This window comes from Balaenoptera borealis (assembly GCF_965194805.1).
Source record: "Balaenoptera borealis genome assembly, chromosome: 3".
NCBI classification, from domain to species: domain Eukaryota; kingdom Metazoa; phylum Chordata; class Mammalia; order Artiodactyla; family Balaenopteridae; genus Balaenoptera; species Balaenoptera borealis.
Window position 1 is genome coordinate 49,356,415 of NC_138866.1, and position 18,994 is coordinate 49,375,408.

Sequence of the window (18,994 nt, forward strand, 5' to 3'; positions counted from 1 at the left end):
TAGAACAAAAAACTTACAATTTTTATGGAGACACAAAGGACCCCCGAATAGCCAAAGCAGTCTTGAGGGAAAAAAACGGAGCTGGAGGAATCAGACTCCCTGACTTCAGACTATACTACACAGCTACAGTAATCAAGACAATATGGTACTGGCACAAAAACAGAAATATAGATCAATGGAACAAGATAGAAAGCCCAGAGGTAAACCCACGCACCTATGGTCAACTAATCTGTGACAGAGGAGGCAAGGATATACAATGGAGAAAAGACAGTCTCTTCAATAAGTGGTGCTGCGAAAACTGGACAGCTACATGTAAAAGAGTGACATTAGAACACTCCCTAACACCATATACAAAAATAAACTCAAAATGGATTCGAGACCGGACACTATAAGACTCTTAGAGGAAAACATAGGAAGAACACTCTGACATAAATCACAGCAAGATCTTTTTTGATCCACCTCCTAGAGTAATGGAAATAAAAACAAAAATAAACAAATGGGACCTAATGAAACTTCAAAGCTTTTGCACAGCAAAGGAAACCATAAACAAGACGAAAAGACAACCCTCAGAATGGGAGGAAATATTTGCAAACAAATCAACAGACAAAGGATTAATCTCCACAATATATAAACAGCTTATGCAGCTCAATATTAAAGAAACAAACAACCCAATCCAAAACTGGGCAGAAGACCTAAATAGACATTTCTCCAAAGAAGACATACAGATGGGCAAGAAGCACATGAAAAGCTGCTCAACATGACTAATTATTAGAGAAATGCAAATCAAAACTACAATGAGGTATCGCCTCACACCAGTGAGAATGGGCATCATCAGAAAATCTACAAACAACAAATGCTGGAGAGGGTGTAGAGAAAAGGGAACCCTCTTGCACTGTTGGTGGGAATGTAAATTGATACAGCCACTATGGAGAACAATATGGAGGTTCCTTAAAGAAATAAAAGTAGAAATACCATATGATCCAGCAGTCCCACTACTGGACATATACCCAGAGAAAACCATAATTCAGAAAGACACATGCACCCCAATGTTCATTGCATCACTATTTACAATAGCCAGGTAATGGAAGCAACGTAAATGCTCATCGACAGACGAATGAATAAAGAAGTTGTGGTACATATATACAATGGAATATTACTCAGCCATAAAAAGGAATGAAATAGAGTCATTTGTTGAGACGTGGATGGATCTAGAGACTGTCATACAGAGTGAAGTAAGTCAGAAAGAGAAAAACAAATACTGTATATTAACGCATGTATGTGGAACCTAGAAAAACGGTACAGATGAACCAGTTTGCAGGACAGAAGTTGAGACACAGATGTAGAGAACAAACATATGGACACCAAGGGTGGAAAGCCATGGGAGGGTGGGGGTGGTGGTGTGCTGAATTGGGCGATTGGGATTGACATGTATGCACTGATGTGTATAAAATTGATGACTAATAGGAACCTGCTGTATAAAAAAATAAATAAGATTAAATTTTAAAAATTTTTTTAAAAAGCTGGACTTCCCTGGTGGCGCAGTCGTTGGGAGTCTGGCTGCCAGTGCAGGGGACACGGGTTCGAGCCCTGGTCTGGGAAGATCCCACATGCCGTGGAGCAGCTGGGCCCGTGAGCCACAACTACTGAGCTTGCGCGTCTGGAGGTTGTGCTCTGCAGCGGGAGAGGTCGCGACAGTGAGAGGCCCGCGCACCACAATGAAGAGTGGCCCCAGCTTGCCGCTACTGGAGAAAGCCCTTGCACAGAAACAAAGACCCAACACAGCCAAAAATAAATAAATAAATAAATAAATAAAAATTAAAAATAAAAAACTTCAAGAGGATTGACGTATACACACTACTATATATAAAATAGATAACTAATAAGAATCTACTGTATAACACAGGGGACTCTACTCAGTACTCTGTAATGACCTATATGGGAATAGAATCTAAAAAAGAGTGGATACATGTATATGTATAACTGATTCACTTTGCTGTAGAGCAGAAACTAACACAACATTTTAAATGAACTATACTCCAATAAAAATTAGTTTAAAAAAAGCAAAAAACAGACAAAAAGAATGACTGCTCTAAATTATCTAAAATCTTTTCTTAGCTTCATCTAGACCATTCATGCAGTCTGTGTGGCTAAAATAAATTGTTTTACCAAAAATGTTTTGCAAAAATGTCATCACTTCTATTAGCAGATGTTAAGAGAAGTAGCCCTGTGAATATCAGCAAAGTGATGAAAGTTGCTTCCTGCAAAGATGTTGTTGACAGTATTGTTCATTATGCTACCCTGGTGTCCTGTTAATACAGGAACTCCTTCCTACGTGCGTGCACGCACACACACACACCATCCCACCCCACCCCCCAATACCAGGAAAATTTCTCTCTAATAGTTTTGTTAATCCTTTTGCTTTTTCTGAATTACTGACTTATTTTTATCTCAGGGACAGTGTGATGCATCTAACTGATCTTGTTTTCATCTTCCCATTGGCTACTGTAAAATGCAAAGCAAAATCTAGTCACTGTATAGTATGCCTCTTACTTTCTTCCCCATATTTACCGTTTGCTTCATTTTATTTTTGTAACTCATCTTTCTAGAGCTAGCTGAGGTATTAACTAAATGTAATATTGAGCCTTTCTCAGCTCAGTTAGCCTTGCTTAGGACTTCGTTCTTTTAAATTGACTTACATACAGTTTTTGACAAGACAATTACAAAATATAATTTCTGTGTTTATTTCAAAGTCTAGTTTAAAATCACAGAAAAAGATCAGAATTTGTGTTTCTTTTCTAAGTTCTAGTTTTTAAAGCATGTTATATAACTGTAACCTTGTTTTTTTTCCCCCCAAGGCAGCCAACAGTTAGATTCCATTCATGTAACACAGTTGGAGAGAGATACTGTTTTAGTGTGTTTAGACAGTAAGTATTATTTTAAAGTTTATTCTAAGTATACTACTTGATATACCTTTTCATGGAATTGATTCTAATAGAATCAGTACAGTAGATTTGCAGTTTTCCACCTTAAGTGGCATTGTTTTATTGATGAAAAACCTAAATTGGCTACAGATATAGTAACTAATTGATCTGTTTGTCAAACTATCCTCTGTGACCTTTTTCTTTATTCTGTTTGGCCTACTTGGAAACATTATACAGTCAGCCCTCTGTATCTGTAGGTTCCACATCCTCTATTCAGCCAACCATGGATTGAAAATATTTAGAAAAAAAATTCCAGAAAGCTCAAAAAAGCAAACCTGAATTTGCAAGTGCCTGGCAACTATTTATATAGCTTTTGTGTTGTATTAGGTATTATAAGTAATCTAGGACCTACTGTATAGCACAGGGAACTATACTCAATATTATGTAATAACCTATAAGGGAAAAGAATCTGAAAAAGACTATATCTACATATATATACACACACATATGTATAACTGAATCACTGTGCTATACACCTGAAACTTACACGATATTGTAAATCAACTATATTTCAATAAAAATATTTTTAAAAATTAAAGTCTATGGGAGGTTGTGTATAGGTTATATGCAAACACTAGGCCATTTCATATAAGGCACTTGAGCATCCATGGACTTTGGTCTCTGTGAGGGGTACTGGAACCAATTCCCTGTGGATACCGAGGGACAACTGTATTAGAACAGTTTGCCATAACCTTGGGGTAAAATTCTGTATTAAATTACTCTGTATAAAATTCTGTATAATTCATTGTAATTAATGAAATATAGAAGGTTATACTAATTTGGTCACTTCTAGTCATATAACATGAACTTTTAGAATCATGTCAGTGTGATTTTCTAATGCACAAATAGATTTGACACCTTTACCTGCTAGTTGTGATTCTTTTGATGCAGCAAGAGATGTTATCGATAGATGTGTGTTGTACTGTATATGCAGTGGAAGAAACAGAAAAACTTTAACAACAGGTGTTTTCAATTTTGCAAACAAAGCATTCTAGTTCTTAAAATCCCCCTTACTTTAATGCAATGAATCCTGCAAGTGAAATTCACCCAGACTTGGAATTATATTTGAAATTTGGCAATATTTGCTGTGGTTTGATTCATTCCAATATTTTAAAATTACTAGACCTGCCCATAGATGTTTAGGGTTATTTTTAAAATTGTTCCACTACAGAATTTACCTGTATTTTTGTCTTAATTTCTATTCTCTAAAGTGTTCCCTAGTGGATTTGCCTTATAGAATCATAAAGATCATCTAATATTATAGATAAGTAAACCAAACCCCAGAGTGTTTCATTTGCCCATTATCCCTTAAGTACTTTTGATTCTTTGAATACTGATAAGATTGGCATGTTGTTTGGTTACTCTTAAGTGAATTTGATAAATTCTTTTTTACCCAAACAAGTAGAAAGCTCAGTACTGATTAATGAAATAAACAGATGATCAGAATTTAATTGTAGTAGTGTTGAACCTTTAACATTAAATGCCTAAATACCTTCTGAGTCATCCAAGGAAAATAAATTGTACTTAGTTTTCATTTTGTTGATTTATGTATTTTTAAAAAAAATTTTTTAAACCTTTGATTAACTAGGACTTCCATTTCCCAGCTATTCATGGTAAACGGAAAGTTGACTTTCTTCAGTTGTTCTTTTTTTCTTAGGGGAGCAGTGTAACACTTTGAAAATTGTTTGTCAACTCTATGGTATAAATCAGTTTTACTAAGCAGCAATGGAGATAGGTGTGTAATCACAAATAATGGTAGACAGATGAGAAAGTAATGCAGAGAGAAGATATCTTCCAAGTCAGAGCTAAGATGGCTAAATTAAAAAACAAATGGACAAAAGGGAAATAGAAATATTCACATATACTCTCTATCCCAGAGTTTACTTATAAAGAAATTCTGACTTTTGAGAGTACTATTTTTCCCTCCCTTGTACTTCTGTAGAATATTAGTTACATACTAAAGTTAAGAATTACTGCAGATATTACTTATATGTTATGTAATTTTTAAGGGGAAAAAAACCAACTCTTATTGCTGAATATTTAGGCACCAAGGTAACCACTATTAAAGAAACACTTCACTTTTTAAAAAATGAGAACATAAGTGTTCAGTATGAACTATGAAAAAAAAATACTGGTGGGATTGCCATTTACGGAGGCCTCACTCTTATAGAACATATCAGTGACAATTTTTCACTGGGCATACTTGAATCAAGAGAAATAATTGAACTTTATTAAGAATATTGTTATATATCCATGTAAAGTCCACTTATCAAGTTACATTTATTTTAGCAAATCTGCATTTCCAGTCTTGACTTGTTTTTTCTTTTTTTAAGAATTTGTAAAAATTGTAAATCTACAAGGAAAACTAAAATCAAGTAAGAAACTGGCCTCTGAGCTAAGTTTTGATTTTCGCATTGAATCTGTAGGTAAGTCTCCTTTTTTAATAATGCATTTAGAGTACTTGGTTTTTTGTTCATTCTATACTTAGGGTTATCTAGACCAGCACTGTCTCAAAGAAGTTTCTTTGATATAGAAATGTTCTCTGTGTTCTTAAATACAGTATTCATTAACCACACTTGTTAAGTACTTGAAACATGGCTAGTGCTACATTTTAATTTTAATTTTTTAAATTTTAATTAATTTAAATTTTGATGTAAATAGCCACACAGGACTAGTTACTATAATATTAGACAGTGCAGGTCTGGACCATAATAAATCTTTTATTGTCGTTTCTTGAATATTTAAAACATGAAATCATTTCTTCTATTCATTGTTCCCTTTGCTGCATCAAGTGAATTATACTTCTTCCAATTCTTTCCAAATCATGAAGGTATTTGTGTGATGTGATTAACAATGTTAGATATGCTAGAATTCTTTGCCGTGTAAGATTCTGGTTGGTGTGTGTTGATGGTTTTTGCTTTTAGGTCTATTTAAATATAAATAACTAGTTTCCCACAGAATCTGGAAAATACTATGCCATTTGAATTTGCTTCCTTGTCAATGAGTGTTTTACTCTGTAATATCATTGGTTTTATGATAAAAATTATTATTGTTTGCATCCTCACTGATTATATGTCAGTAAGTATTTTCCTCAAGGGTGATAGAACTTATGAAAAAGTACCATGGGTGGAAACATTTTGAACAATTCATGATATGGTTCTACTTTAAGTCAAAAACAGTTAAAACAAAATTGGTGATTTTTATTTGAGCCGTAAAAAATATATGTATTTTATAATTAAATGTATATACTTTTTAAAATGTGTTTCTCACTGTTTAGAAAGTTTTCTGTTGATTTTTTTAAAATTTAATGGTTTCTCAAGTGGAGTTTTGCCCTATTGCAAAGTACATTCATCCCTCTGGGTAAACATCTTACATAGAAATAATTTGCTTATGATTGGAAATTTTATTCAAGCAGAAAACCTAAACTTTCTGTAGATGCCATGACAAAAGGAATTTTGGAAATATTTTCTTCTTTTACTCCTTTTTATGCTGGCTATTGCATGCCAGTTTCTAAGATTTAATATTTTCAATAGAGATTCCAATATACAGATCTTTAGGTCCTCTTAATTTTAACTGAAACACACTAGTACCTCAACTTTTTCATATATGCCAAATGTTTTAGGTTATTTTCGTTATACAAAAGTTTGTTCCTCCTAGGCTACCATCTCTTCTTTCCAGTGAACTTTGGAATAATTTCAAGGATCCTCCTGGGTAAAAAGAGTCCCTTTAAGTCACCTTTTAAAAACAAAGCCAGTACTACCTGTTTTTTTATTTCATGGCTAGTGAAACTTGTATGATTTGTTATTGTAAAATACTTTTATGTTTATTGAGCTAAATTATGTTTCCAGAACATTCTTACATTAACTTTTTACAGAGTCAATATTCTAGTAAGAAATATAATAAATTTCAATCACTTTCTCCCATCTTTACTGGTATAGGGCATATGGCTAACTCTCCAACAATCAAATTGGTTTTCTCCTTCTCTCACTGTGCTTTAATGACTCTAGCCTCTGGCCAGGAAGGACCCAGAGGCCCTGCTGCCTCCCCCCCCCCCCAAAATTGGAGGCCCTGCCACTCTGTTTCTAAACCAATAAGTGACCCCATATGTGTGCTTCAGTGGGCCCAGCACAGGCAGGACACAGAAATGGACAAGGCACAGCGATAACAGGTTTTCCTCCAAGACCCTCAGGCCACCCCAGGGGATCGTGGGAGATGGGTGGAGAGCAAGAGGGGATATGGCATGTCATGAGGTGGCCACACTTCGGGGTCATGGTCGTTCCTGAATCCAAAGCCATCAAGAAGTTGGGCAAGCTTGGCTCAAATCTGTGACCACCCTTGTGAACAGTGGGACCTGCAAGGCCAGGGCAAAGGCCCGGTGGGCTCTGGAGGCCTGATGGGGTTGGGCAGCAGCAGTGAGTACTATAGCTGAGAGCCCCTAGCCCCTCCAAATAAGAATTGGTTCACAGATCAAAAATATTCAGAGTGTGGTTAAATATTAGATTACAGGACAGGTTTATTTTTAAAAATTAATTTTATAATAGGGAATATGTGAACAGAAATAAAAGATGCTTCCTGAATAGCTACTTCTAAATATATCACATTATTTAAATAATCATGTTTTTTAATCCAAAAAACCAGTTATGTTTTTATTATTTTACTTACCTAAGACAAAAGATAGTATATGAAAGAAAAATTAATATGCGGATGTCCAGCTCATCAAAAATTAGCCCATTTTAAAATAAATGCCTGTTATAATGTATCTTTGAAAACTTCCATGACCCTGCCTCAATAAATTATTTGAGCTTTGACATGACTTAGCCACAAAAATGTTGGGAACCAATGGTCTAGACAGTGGCATTTTGCACCAAGCACTTGAATAGCCTTACATTATCATTTATTAAAGACAGTTAAGGAAAATGTATAATGCACTACTACTATGTGCCTTATTTTAGTCCCGTTCTCCCTTATCTTTTTAGTATGCCTTCAAGACAGTGTGTTGGCTTTCTGGAAACATGGAATGCAGGGTAAAAGCTTCAAATCAGATGAGGTAAGATTTCTCAAATTACCTCCAGTGATTCCCATTAAAGATTTTAAATGTTGAAACATTCGTTTTATGTATTTTCTTTCTGAAGCCACATTGCTATGTTTAATGCCTTTAATGCCGGTAGAACAAAACTGCCAGTATTTTTCCTTCAGATAATGTTCAGTTTTGTATTTATTGTATTCTCAGTGGCCACAAGGAATTGTCAAACATGAGTTTACACAATTTCAGTCCTCTTATTTGTAATTTATAAATATGGTTGCTAAACTTACTAAACTTTTCTAAAGGTAATAAGCCTTTTCCATAGTCTATAAATGTGCAGCTTCTTTTTTTTTTATAAATTTATTTTATTTATTTTTATTTTTGGCTACGTTGGGTCTTCGTTGCTGCACGTGGGCTTTTCTCTGGTTGCGGCGAACGGGGACTATTCTTCGTTGTGGTGCGCAGGCTTCTCGTTGTGGTGGCTTCTCTTGTTGGGACCACGGGCTTTAGGCGCTCGGGCTTCAGTAGTTGTGGCACACGGGCTTAGTTGCTCCGCGGCATGTGGGATCTTCCTGAACCAGGGCTCGAACCCGTGTCCCCTGCATTGGCAGGCGGATTCTTAACCACTGCACCACCAGGGAAGCCCCTGCAGCTTCTTTTTTAATGTTATATTTAAAATTCTAAATTAATATGTATTGGATCACAGGACTAAGGAAAATCTAAGAAAATTAATTTGTTTACTAAATATTTATTGAGTATTAAATACATTTAGGACACTATTCTTATTATAGCACTGAAGACATAATGAAGCATAATTATAAATAACATCAAACCCTTATGATGTCTATCTTCCAGGCACTTTACAAATACTAGCTTATTGAAGGCTAATAATATAGTGGGGTTTAGGTACAATTCAAAGTAAAGTTATGTACTATTCATATTCCCGATTTTACAGGTACAGAGTGGTTAAGTAACTTACCCAGAGTTACAGAACTAGTTAAGTGACAGAGCCTGGATGTGAAGGGTCTCCAAAATCACTTCTACTGAGATAATCGGGATACATTTCATGTAGGAGGTGGGACTTGGACTCCCACCTTGAGAGGTGAATCCTAACAGTTAAGAGAATACTAACAGAGACATTTCCCATTTGTGTGAGTACCTGTGTAATTCTTGCACACCAGGGCCTCACAAATTTATGGACTTATTTTGAAGCTTAAAATCTTCTATTTGAATTACCTTTACACTGTTATTTAGATATAACTATTTCCACCTTTTATATGAATGCAGAAGTAGAATGCTTCCAAGTAAAAATGATGTAAATCAGTGGAATTAGAATGCTTCCAAGAGAAAATGACATAAATCAGCTGTCTTTGAAAGCATCCGTTTAGTTACTGACCCATGTCACTAAATGTCACCAGGCCCCTGCATTTAATGAAGCCTACAGTCCTACTTACTGCCATAACATTAATTGTCCTTAGATACTATTTTCACTGTGTCACTCCTGTGGTTAGAAATCTGTAGAAGTTACTTGTTGTTTACCATATCAAGTGTGAATTCTACCTCCTATTTTAAGTCATCTTGCTTACCTTTTTCTTTCTGGTTTTGTTCTAATCCTTCAATTTGAGCCTAGCTATAATGTTCATAAAGTAATATTCAGCCATTCTAGTCCACAATGATTGGAACATTTCTGAACTTAATACTCTGAAAATCAGCTGCATTTAGTATAGCACCAGATTTATTTTCTGATTCAAGTTTATTAATTCCATCTTCCCAGCTAGACTGCAAACTCATTGATAGCAGAGTATTTTTATACTTATTTTATATCCACACTGTCATAGTTTGGGTTCCTCCAAAAGCTGACCCTAAGACAAGGTCTCAGGTCCTTGTTTATTTGGGAGTAGATCCCAGAAAACAAGTGACAGAGTAAGGAATGTAAGATGGAGAGGGACAAAAAGCCAACAAAGAGCACATTAATAAACTGGTTCTCAATATGGGCAACGAGGGCTTAATCCCATAGGGACTACTGAGGAACAGTGTGGAGCACACCTCAGAATTGGCTCATCAGAAGGTGGGGAGGCGGGTGCATTTATACACCAACTGCTGCCCCTGGTAGTTAAGGGTTTCCCCCAGAGGTGTCAACTCCCCACACTTTGGAATAGTACCTGTGCACGACTGAGTACCTTCTTTCTTTAGTTTTGGAGAAGACAGAGCAGAGGAATACCCCCGGTACACAGATGTAAGACACTGGTGCATGGGAATGTCTACTGCAGCTCTGCTGAAATCAGGTGGGCTGAGGGGTGCCACCTCAAGCATCTGCCCTATGACATAAAGGAAGGAGTAGGGGCTGTGCAGTCCAGCAAACCTGTACTCAGATCTTGGGTCTACTAGTTATATGACCTAAAAGTAAGTTACTTAACCTCACTGAGTCTTAGTTTTCTCTTTAATAATATGGGAATGATAATACATAGCATAAAAAGTTCTAAGGAAAGTGCTTGACCCATACAGATATTCCGTAAATGTTGATTTGTTTCTAGTAATAAGCAGTCAAAAAAAAAACTTACTAAAATCTATTTAATTTGAGGAGTTGAGTCTATCAAAAATTATCATTCTTTTTAATACTTGCTCTATCTAAATGATCTTTAAATTATAATTTAAATAATATGGTGACTAATAATATGGACTATTTTCTTTCATAGGTTACCCAGGAGATTTCAGATGAAACAAGAGTTTTCCGCTTATTAGGATCAGACAGGTAATAGTTTGGTTGTTTTATTACCAAAGGAGTTCAACGATTGTATTTTTAATTATACTGTCAACCTCTGACTGTGTTCAAACAGAACTTCTTTTTCAATATACTTATTTATATTGTTTCAATATGTTTATTTATATTGTTCAATAGAAGTAACATTGGCTTATAACATTTATATAAATTTCATGTATACAACATTATATTTCTAGTTCTGTATACCCTGCAGTGTGCTCACCACCAAAAGTTTAGTTTCCTTTCAACACCACATATTAACCCCCTTTACCTACTTCGCTCTCCCTCCGCCCCTACCCCTGGTAGCCACTCTGTATCTACGTGTTTGTTTTTGTTTGGTTTGTTCACTTATTTATTTTTATGTATGTTAAACAAAACTCTTAGAGGCTTCAGAATCTTAGAGAAATTTCCCTGTATCTTTATTGAGAGAGAGAGAGAAATACTTTAATTAGTCAGTTAAGCAAGCTTTTGTCAGTGTGAGGATCATGATTCTAGAAACAGTTATACTCAGCCAAGACAAAATGTGTTAAATAGGTGTTTATGTCCCTAGTACCATGACATATTTCAGGCTCCTTTGTTTTCATCATTTCTTCCTGGCATGTTAACTTCTATTAACTGTTACTGTATATATCCAACAGAATGTGCACCTCGTGACATTTACTTTTATATCACAAGATATTTGACTGAGTCTCTGAGGTCATTCTAAATTAGAAGGAATTATGTGGTCTCTGTGATCAAAATGAAAGATAAGTTCCAAAACTATGCCATCTCATGAAAAAAGAATTATAGCTTTTGTTCTTCAAAGTCTATGTTATCTACCTCTACAATGAATAAAATACCTATCCCTTCCTATTTTCCAAAAGTTGTTACTGCAGCAAAACTGGCTATACTGGTATACATTAGTCCTAAGGCAAGGATTGAGAACCTCTGATCTTCAAGTTCAGTCTAGTCACAAAACCATTGCTTAGATATTACACACTTAAGGAAGGCGGGGAGAATTGGAGTTATGACTCCATAAAAATTTTTTAAAGAGAAAAAGGATTTTTGGAAAATGGCAACTACCCATTGCCATTGAAAAGGCAAGCCCAGAGAGCATGGCAACCTAGTAACTAGTCCTGCAAAAAAGAGAATTGGAGGACCACCTGGTAAATGACTGTCGAATGGGAGGCCCTTTGCTTCTCCAGGAAGGGCTGACAAAAGAATTGTAGATCATTCAGTGATCCTGGCACAAATAGCACTCTGGTGAGACATAGTATGAGAGATTTCTGCTTGATAGAGGGTAGGCATCAGAAACCATTTCTCTTAGTTACTTGTTTCCTTCCAACTCCCTCCCCCAGAATTTTCAGAATTTTCTCTTTCATCTACCCCTTCTTTGTTTGTATTGTTTCTCCATTCTGTCACTATTGCCCTAAAAAACTACTTTTTTCAGACCATTGCCTTGTTCTGGTTATCTTCTTACTTGGGCATCTCCTTGATTTTAAGACATATATCTTAACCAAGGCTTTTGTTTTGTCTTAATTTTTAAAGTGATTTGTTAAATTGTATTGTGTAAATATAGGTATTAATGTCTAGGAGGAAAGAAAACTATGTCAGAATATTAATAATGGTAAACTTCGGGCAGTTGAATTATAGGTAATTTTATTTTCCCTTTCTACTTTTCTTTAATGCATACTTTAAGTATATATTACTTTTTTGTTGTTTTCATTTCAAGAGTAATAATATGCTAGTTGTAGGAAATTCATACACTAGAAAAATAAAAATTATTTATGCAACTCCCCCCCCCCCCCCATTTCCCCTTCTAGACTTTTTTCTCTGCATGGGCATATTGTTTTTTATTTTGTTCTCAAACCTGTCTTCACACAGTGTAGATCCTATGATATAACACTTGATTGGTTTTTCTTCCTATTGGTCCTTTCATTGAACTCTTACCCTGCCTTTGTTCCAGGGACAAGGGAGATGACCCCATTTCATACTTTTTAAAACTATTTATTTGCAAATACCTTGAAGAACAGTGTGAGTGGGTGCCTCTTAAAATCCTCAGCCCTTCCTCCATCCCCTTCTTGTTCATGTATGTTCTAAAGCTTTATTATACCTTTTTTTGGCATATATGAGCAAGCAAATTTGTTTTTAGTTGGAATAAGATGAGACTATCCTGAAATGTTTTTAATATTTTATATTCATAAATTCATCAATTCTTACTCAGTTTTGTTTTTAAGCTGTAAAATGTAAAGCTGAATTTGACTGTGCATCTATTAATGTGATCTCTGTGTAATTTTATGTGAATGTGAACAATGATATTCTTTCCTGGTTTGATGTTAGTATTTGAAGATGAAATCTCTGTTTCTACTCTTTAACAAGACTTTTGTTTTGATTTAATTGCAGGGTTGTTGTTTTGGAAAGTAGGCCAACAGAAAATCCTACTGCACACAGCAATCTTTACATCTTGGCTGGACATGAAAATAGTTACTAAGCAACAGAAACTGGTCTCAAATGACAGGAAAATGAATACACTCCATTGAAAGCAAAAATATCTTAAGGAAATTCAGTACAAACTACACTATGATTTGCTTTAATTGTTATGGGTTATATCTCAAATGATCTGTACTTTAAGGTAGAATTCAGTATTTTCTGTAGCTGGAAACAGCTATTCTATCTCTTGCCACTATGTGGTGGTTTTATCAAGTTTGCTTAATAAAAGCTATGAGACAGATAGTCCTCTAGTTCCAGGAAACACAGTCTTTTTAAAAAAAATAATGTTTGTAACAAGGATGCCATGGTATTTTTAGATAACAGCTTATGTGATTATCTTCAGAGAGGTAAATTTAGTGACAGTTTTCTCATTTTATACCATGTTTTATTCCTTCTTAATGAACATAATTTGATAAAGAAATTATCAGGTAAGCCTTTCACTTTTACATTGGCCATTCAGTATGTTTTTGTAAAATAGAATATTTAATCCTTATTTATTAATCTCTTGCTGGAGTGGTGTAATGTATCTAACTTTTAGTAATGGAAGGTTGCAGAGCAGCTTAAATTTTTTTATAATATATAAAAATTTTGTTTACCTTTTCAGACTAGTACTTTGAGGGTTTAAAGGCTGTGTTTGGAGGTTCAATACATACATGCAATATTATTTAACACAAGTATTTTGTAATATAATATCATCCAGAATTGCCTTAAAAGAGAGTTTTGTGTTTTCAACTACATATAATTGTAGGGGTTCATACAGAAGATAATGATGATGGTTGAAATATTATTAGAAGGAGTGTGTATTTCTAGATGTGACTACCGTGTGTATGTATTCTTGACAAGCAGTATAATATACCTGTGATTTTTTTTTTACATTAGGGATAATGCATAAGAAATTAATCTTCATATATATTATCATCCCTAATGTAGGGGGGAAAAGTGTTTAACTGCCCGTGATATGTATTTTACTTATAGTATACCAGAGGGGAAACTGTAAAGCAACTACATGTGTATTCTTGGGTTTTTCACATATATAGATCCTCATTTTTAGTAGGTTTTAAAAAAAAATCTTTAAATGAAATTTAATTCCTGATGGGGTAGTATAAATAAGTATTATAAAAATCAGTATTCTAAAGATAAGTAAGGATTGGGCCATTTTTGAGTTTTCTTCCTTTCTGCTATTGTTAGTATTCAAAATGAAAGCATCACACTGGTACCTATTGTCTTAATGCATGTAACAGTTATTGTTGAGATGATGAACAAGGGGATGGCAAGAGCAGACTACAGATTCATTTTCAGCAGTTCCTTGAGAGGAAGACAGTGTAACTATCTCATTCGGTCTTTAGCAGTCCTGTATAGTAGGTATTATCATCATCTCCTTTTTTCAGATGAGGAGATAAGGGGTTAGCAAGGTTAAGAGACTTAACCCAATTCACACAGCAAGTTAGTGGTTGAGCCAGACTATGAGTCTTGTGACTCTGTTCTTTTCACTATGCAATATGCAAACAATAAAATATTATGCAAATGAAATATATAAAGTATTGTCCTTTAAAAATGCTATGATTTCAGTAAGTGTGTTGCTGTTTATTTTGGGTATGTTAAATGGGGCCTCTGGACTGAAGGACACTGGATACAATAGATGGCAGGGGACCATACTCAAAACAGGAAATATTTACATTCTGGATACAAAGACCAATATCCTCCTCCTCCTCTCTGAGTCCTGGCAGCCAGATCTTCCCATCCTAACAATACTGGAAGAGTCCTCTCTGTGCCATCTGGTCAGTGCAAGTGGAAAGACCTAAAGAGATCCTGACATCAGAAGTGTCCTGGCTAAACTGCCCAGCTGGATAAATCTACAGTGAAAATCGTAATATGCCCACCACCCTTTGCATGCATCCAGAGCTTACAGTTAGTCTTTTAGTCCTATGCTATTAAAAATGATTAAACAGGGACTTCCCTGGTGGTCCAGTGGGTAATACTCCTTGCTCCCAATGCAGGGGGCCCGGGTTCGATCCCTGGTCGGGGAACTAGATCCCACATGCATGCCACAACTAAGAAGCCTGCATGCCGCAACGAAGATCCCGCATGCCACAACTAAGACCCAGTGCAGCCAAAGTAAATAAATATTTTAAAACAATAATAAAAATGATTAAACAACCAGGAATTATGAAACATCTGAGGAAAGCCTCTTACAGGAAAGAGAGAAAACAATAGGGGAAAAAGCACCTAATGGAAACAGACTATGCAGAATGAAGAAAATGTCAAAAGAAAAAGTATCTTTGCAAAGATGTTGCAACTGTGAATCAGGAGTAGGATACTAAAAAAGGAGCTTTCAAAAAAACAGAGCTATTAGAAAAAATATAGCATAGCTGAATAATTCAATAGATGGTTTAGAATATAAAGTTGAAGAAATTTCTCAGAAAATAAAAAGAAATGAAAATATTGGAGAAAAAAATTAAGAAAATTAACAGGCCAGGAGGCCCAATATCCAATCTCCCAGAGTTCCAAAAAGAATAGAGAAAATAGAGAATCAGAGTATTTCAAGAAATATTCTCAGTACTAAAGAACTTCAGATTTTAGATTGAAAGAACACAGTGGATGAAAAAAATCTATAATGAAATTTCAGGCATGTCAGGGTCAAAGAGAAGATCTGTTATGTTTCTGAAGAAAAGGGGCAGGTCAAATACCGAGAAATAAGAATCAGAATAACTTCAGATTTCAACAGAAGCAGTGCCTTCAAAATTCTGAAAGAAATTTCCAACCTAAAATTCTGGATTCAAATAAACTATTAATTGAACCTAAGGTTATAATGAAGACATTTTTATTTGTACAAGGTCTCACAAACTTTACCTTTCGTATAGTCTTTCTCAAGAACCTACTAGAGGATGTGCTTCATAAAAATAAGGTCATAAACCAAGCAATATGAAGACATAGGTGCAAAGACTGGGATTCAGCATAGGAGAGAGATGAAGGAACTCCCCAGATGATGATGATGAGATATCCAAGGATGACACCACACCAGACATACAGAACATAGTGAAGCATATCAGAAGTTCCCAGAGAGGCTTTTTCAGAAAGACTAAATAATAAATTACCTGATGCATCTCCCAGACCCCGAAAAATCAGAGTGAGGGACTTGTGATACTGAAATGAAGAAGGAGGAAAGGTCAATGTAAAGGTGTATTATTGAGGTCATTGCTGTGTAGACAATGGCAGCTTGATCCACCAGGTCTTCTGTGAAGCTCTGTGATAGTTCCCACAATTGTCTCCTGAAAGACAAGTGTCTGGACCATTTATCTTGACACGCTCCTCACGAGGTGAGTTGCTGCCGGGACATTACCTCCTGAAGTACCAAGTTGCAGCTTGTACTTGGGCCACGTGGGCTCCTTCAGTGTCACAGAATGCCCTGAGGCAGAAAGCTGGAAGAGTAGGAGATAAATCTGAGCTCTGCCTCTGTGGCTGAAATCAGAAATGGGTGGAGGGATTCAATCAGTGATGATATTATTTCTTTTTTTTTTTTTTTTTAAAGATTTTTTTGATGTGGACCATTTTTAAAGTCTTTTTTGGATTTGGTACAGCATTGCTTAGTTTCATGTTTTGGCTTTTTGGCCACAAGGCCTATGGGATCTTAGCTCCCTGACCAGGGATCGAGCCCTCACTCCCTTGCATTGGAAGGTGAAGTCTCAACCACTGGACCGCCAGGGAAGTCCCAATCGGTGATGATATTATTTCTAAGCAAAAACTTACCTAAGGTTGAACCAGATAGCTTCACAGGCAAATTCTATCAAACATTTAGAGAAGTGCTAACACCTATCCTTCTCAAACTCTTCCAAAATATAGCAGAGGGAGGACCACTCCCCAACTCATTCTACGATGCCACCATCACCCTGATACCAAAACCAAAGACGTCACAAAGAAAGAAAACTACAGGCCAACATCACTGATGATCATAGATGCAAAAAATCCTCAATAAAATACTAGCAAACAGAATCCAACAGCACATTAAAAGGATCATACACCATGATCAAGTGGGGTTTATCCCAGGAATGCAAGGATTCTTCAATATATGCAAATCAGTCAATGTGATACACCGTATTAACAAATTGAAGGAGAAAAACCATATGATCATCTCAATAGATGCAGAAAAAGCTTTTGCCAAAATTCAACACCCATTTATGATAAAAACCCTCCAGAAAGTAGGCATAGAGGGAACTGACCTCAACATAACAAAGGCCATATATGACAAACCCACAGCCAACATCGTTCTCAGTGGTGAAAAACTGAAACCGTTTCCTCTAAGATCAGGAACAAGACAAGGTTGCCCACTCTCACCACTGTTATTCAACATAGTTTTGGAAGTTTTAGCCACAGCAATCAGAGAAGAAAAAGAAATAAAAGGAATACAAATTAGAAAAGAAGAAGTATAACTGTCACTGTTTGCAGATGACATGATGCTTTACATAGAGAATCCTAAAGATGCTACCAGAAAACTACTAGAGCTAATCAATGAGTCTGGTAGAGTTGCAGGATACAAAATTAATGCACAGAAATCTCTTACATTCCTATACACTAGTGATGAAAAATCTGAAAGAGAAATTAAGGGAACACTCCCATTTACCATTGCAACAAACAGAATAAAATACCTAGGAATAAACCTACCTAAGGAGACAAAAGACCTGTATGCAGAAAACTATAAGACACTGATGAAAGAAATTAAAGATGATACAAACAGATGGAGAGATATACCGTGTTCTTGGATTGGAAGAATCAACATTGTGAAAATGACTATACTACCCAAAGCAATCTACAGATTCAATGCAATCCCTATCAAATTACCAATGGCATTTTTCACAGAACTAGAACAAAAAATTTCACAATTTGTATGGAAACACAAAAGACCCCGAATAGCCAAAGCAATCTTGAGAAAGAAAAATGGAGCTGGAGGAATCAGGCTCCCGGACTTCAGACTATACTACAAAGCTGCAGTAATCAAGACAGTATGGTACTGGCACAAAAACAGAAATATAGATCAATGGAACAGGATAAAAAGTCCAGAGATAAACCCATGCACATATGGTCACCTTATTTTTGATAAAGGAGGCAAGAATATACAACAGAGAAAAGACAGCCTGTTCAGTAAGTGGTGCTGGGAAAACTGGACAGCTACATGTAAAAGAATGAAATTAGAACACTCCCTAACACCATACACAAAAATAAACTCAAAATGGATTAAAGACCTAAATGTAAGGCCAGACACTATAAAACTCTTATTAGAGGAGAACATAGGCAGAACACTCTATGACATAAATCACAGCAAGATCCTTTTTGACCTAGAGAAATGGAAGTAAAAACAAAAATAAACAAATGGGACCTAATGAAACTTAAAAGCTTTCGCACAGCAAAAGAAACCATAAACAAGACAAAAAGACAACCCTCAGAATGGGAGTAAATATTTGCAAATGAAGCAACTGACAAAGGATTAATCTCCAAAATTTACAAGCAGCTCATGCAGCTCAATATCAAAAAAACAAACAATCCAAAAATGGGCAGAAGACCTAAATAGACATTTCTCCAAAGAAGATATACAGATTGCCAACAAACACATGAGAGGATGCTCAACATCACTAATCATTAGAGAAATGCAGATCAAAACTACAATGAGGTATCACCTCACACCAGTCAGAATGGCCATCATCCAAGAATCTACAAACAATAAGTGCTGGAGAGGGTGTGGTGAAAAAGGAACCCTCCTACACTGTT

At 35.7% G+C, this 18,994-nt stretch overlaps 1 protein-coding gene across 2 annotated transcripts in view; it reads left to right on the plus strand.

The window, feature by feature from the left end:
* The window catches only part of MAP4K5 (mitogen-activated protein kinase kinase kinase kinase 5), a 144,098-nt gene extending 129,326 nt beyond the window's left edge, over positions 1-14,772 (plus strand). For both annotated transcript variants that reach the window (XM_082384816.1, XM_082384817.1), the window contains exons 28-32: positions 2,856-2,924; positions 5,315-5,407; positions 7,958-8,028; positions 10,701-10,756; positions 13,148-14,772. In XM_082384816.1, coding sequence (XP_082240942.1) covers positions 2,856-2,924; positions 5,315-5,407; positions 7,958-8,028; positions 10,701-10,756; positions 13,148-13,235 — 377 coding nt within the window. In that variant the 3' untranslated portion in view covers positions 13,236-14,772. The remainder of the gene's footprint in view (positions 1-2,855; positions 2,925-5,314; positions 5,408-7,957; positions 8,029-10,700; positions 10,757-13,147) is intronic.
* The last annotated feature ends 4,222 nt before the right edge of the window (positions 14,773-18,994 follow it).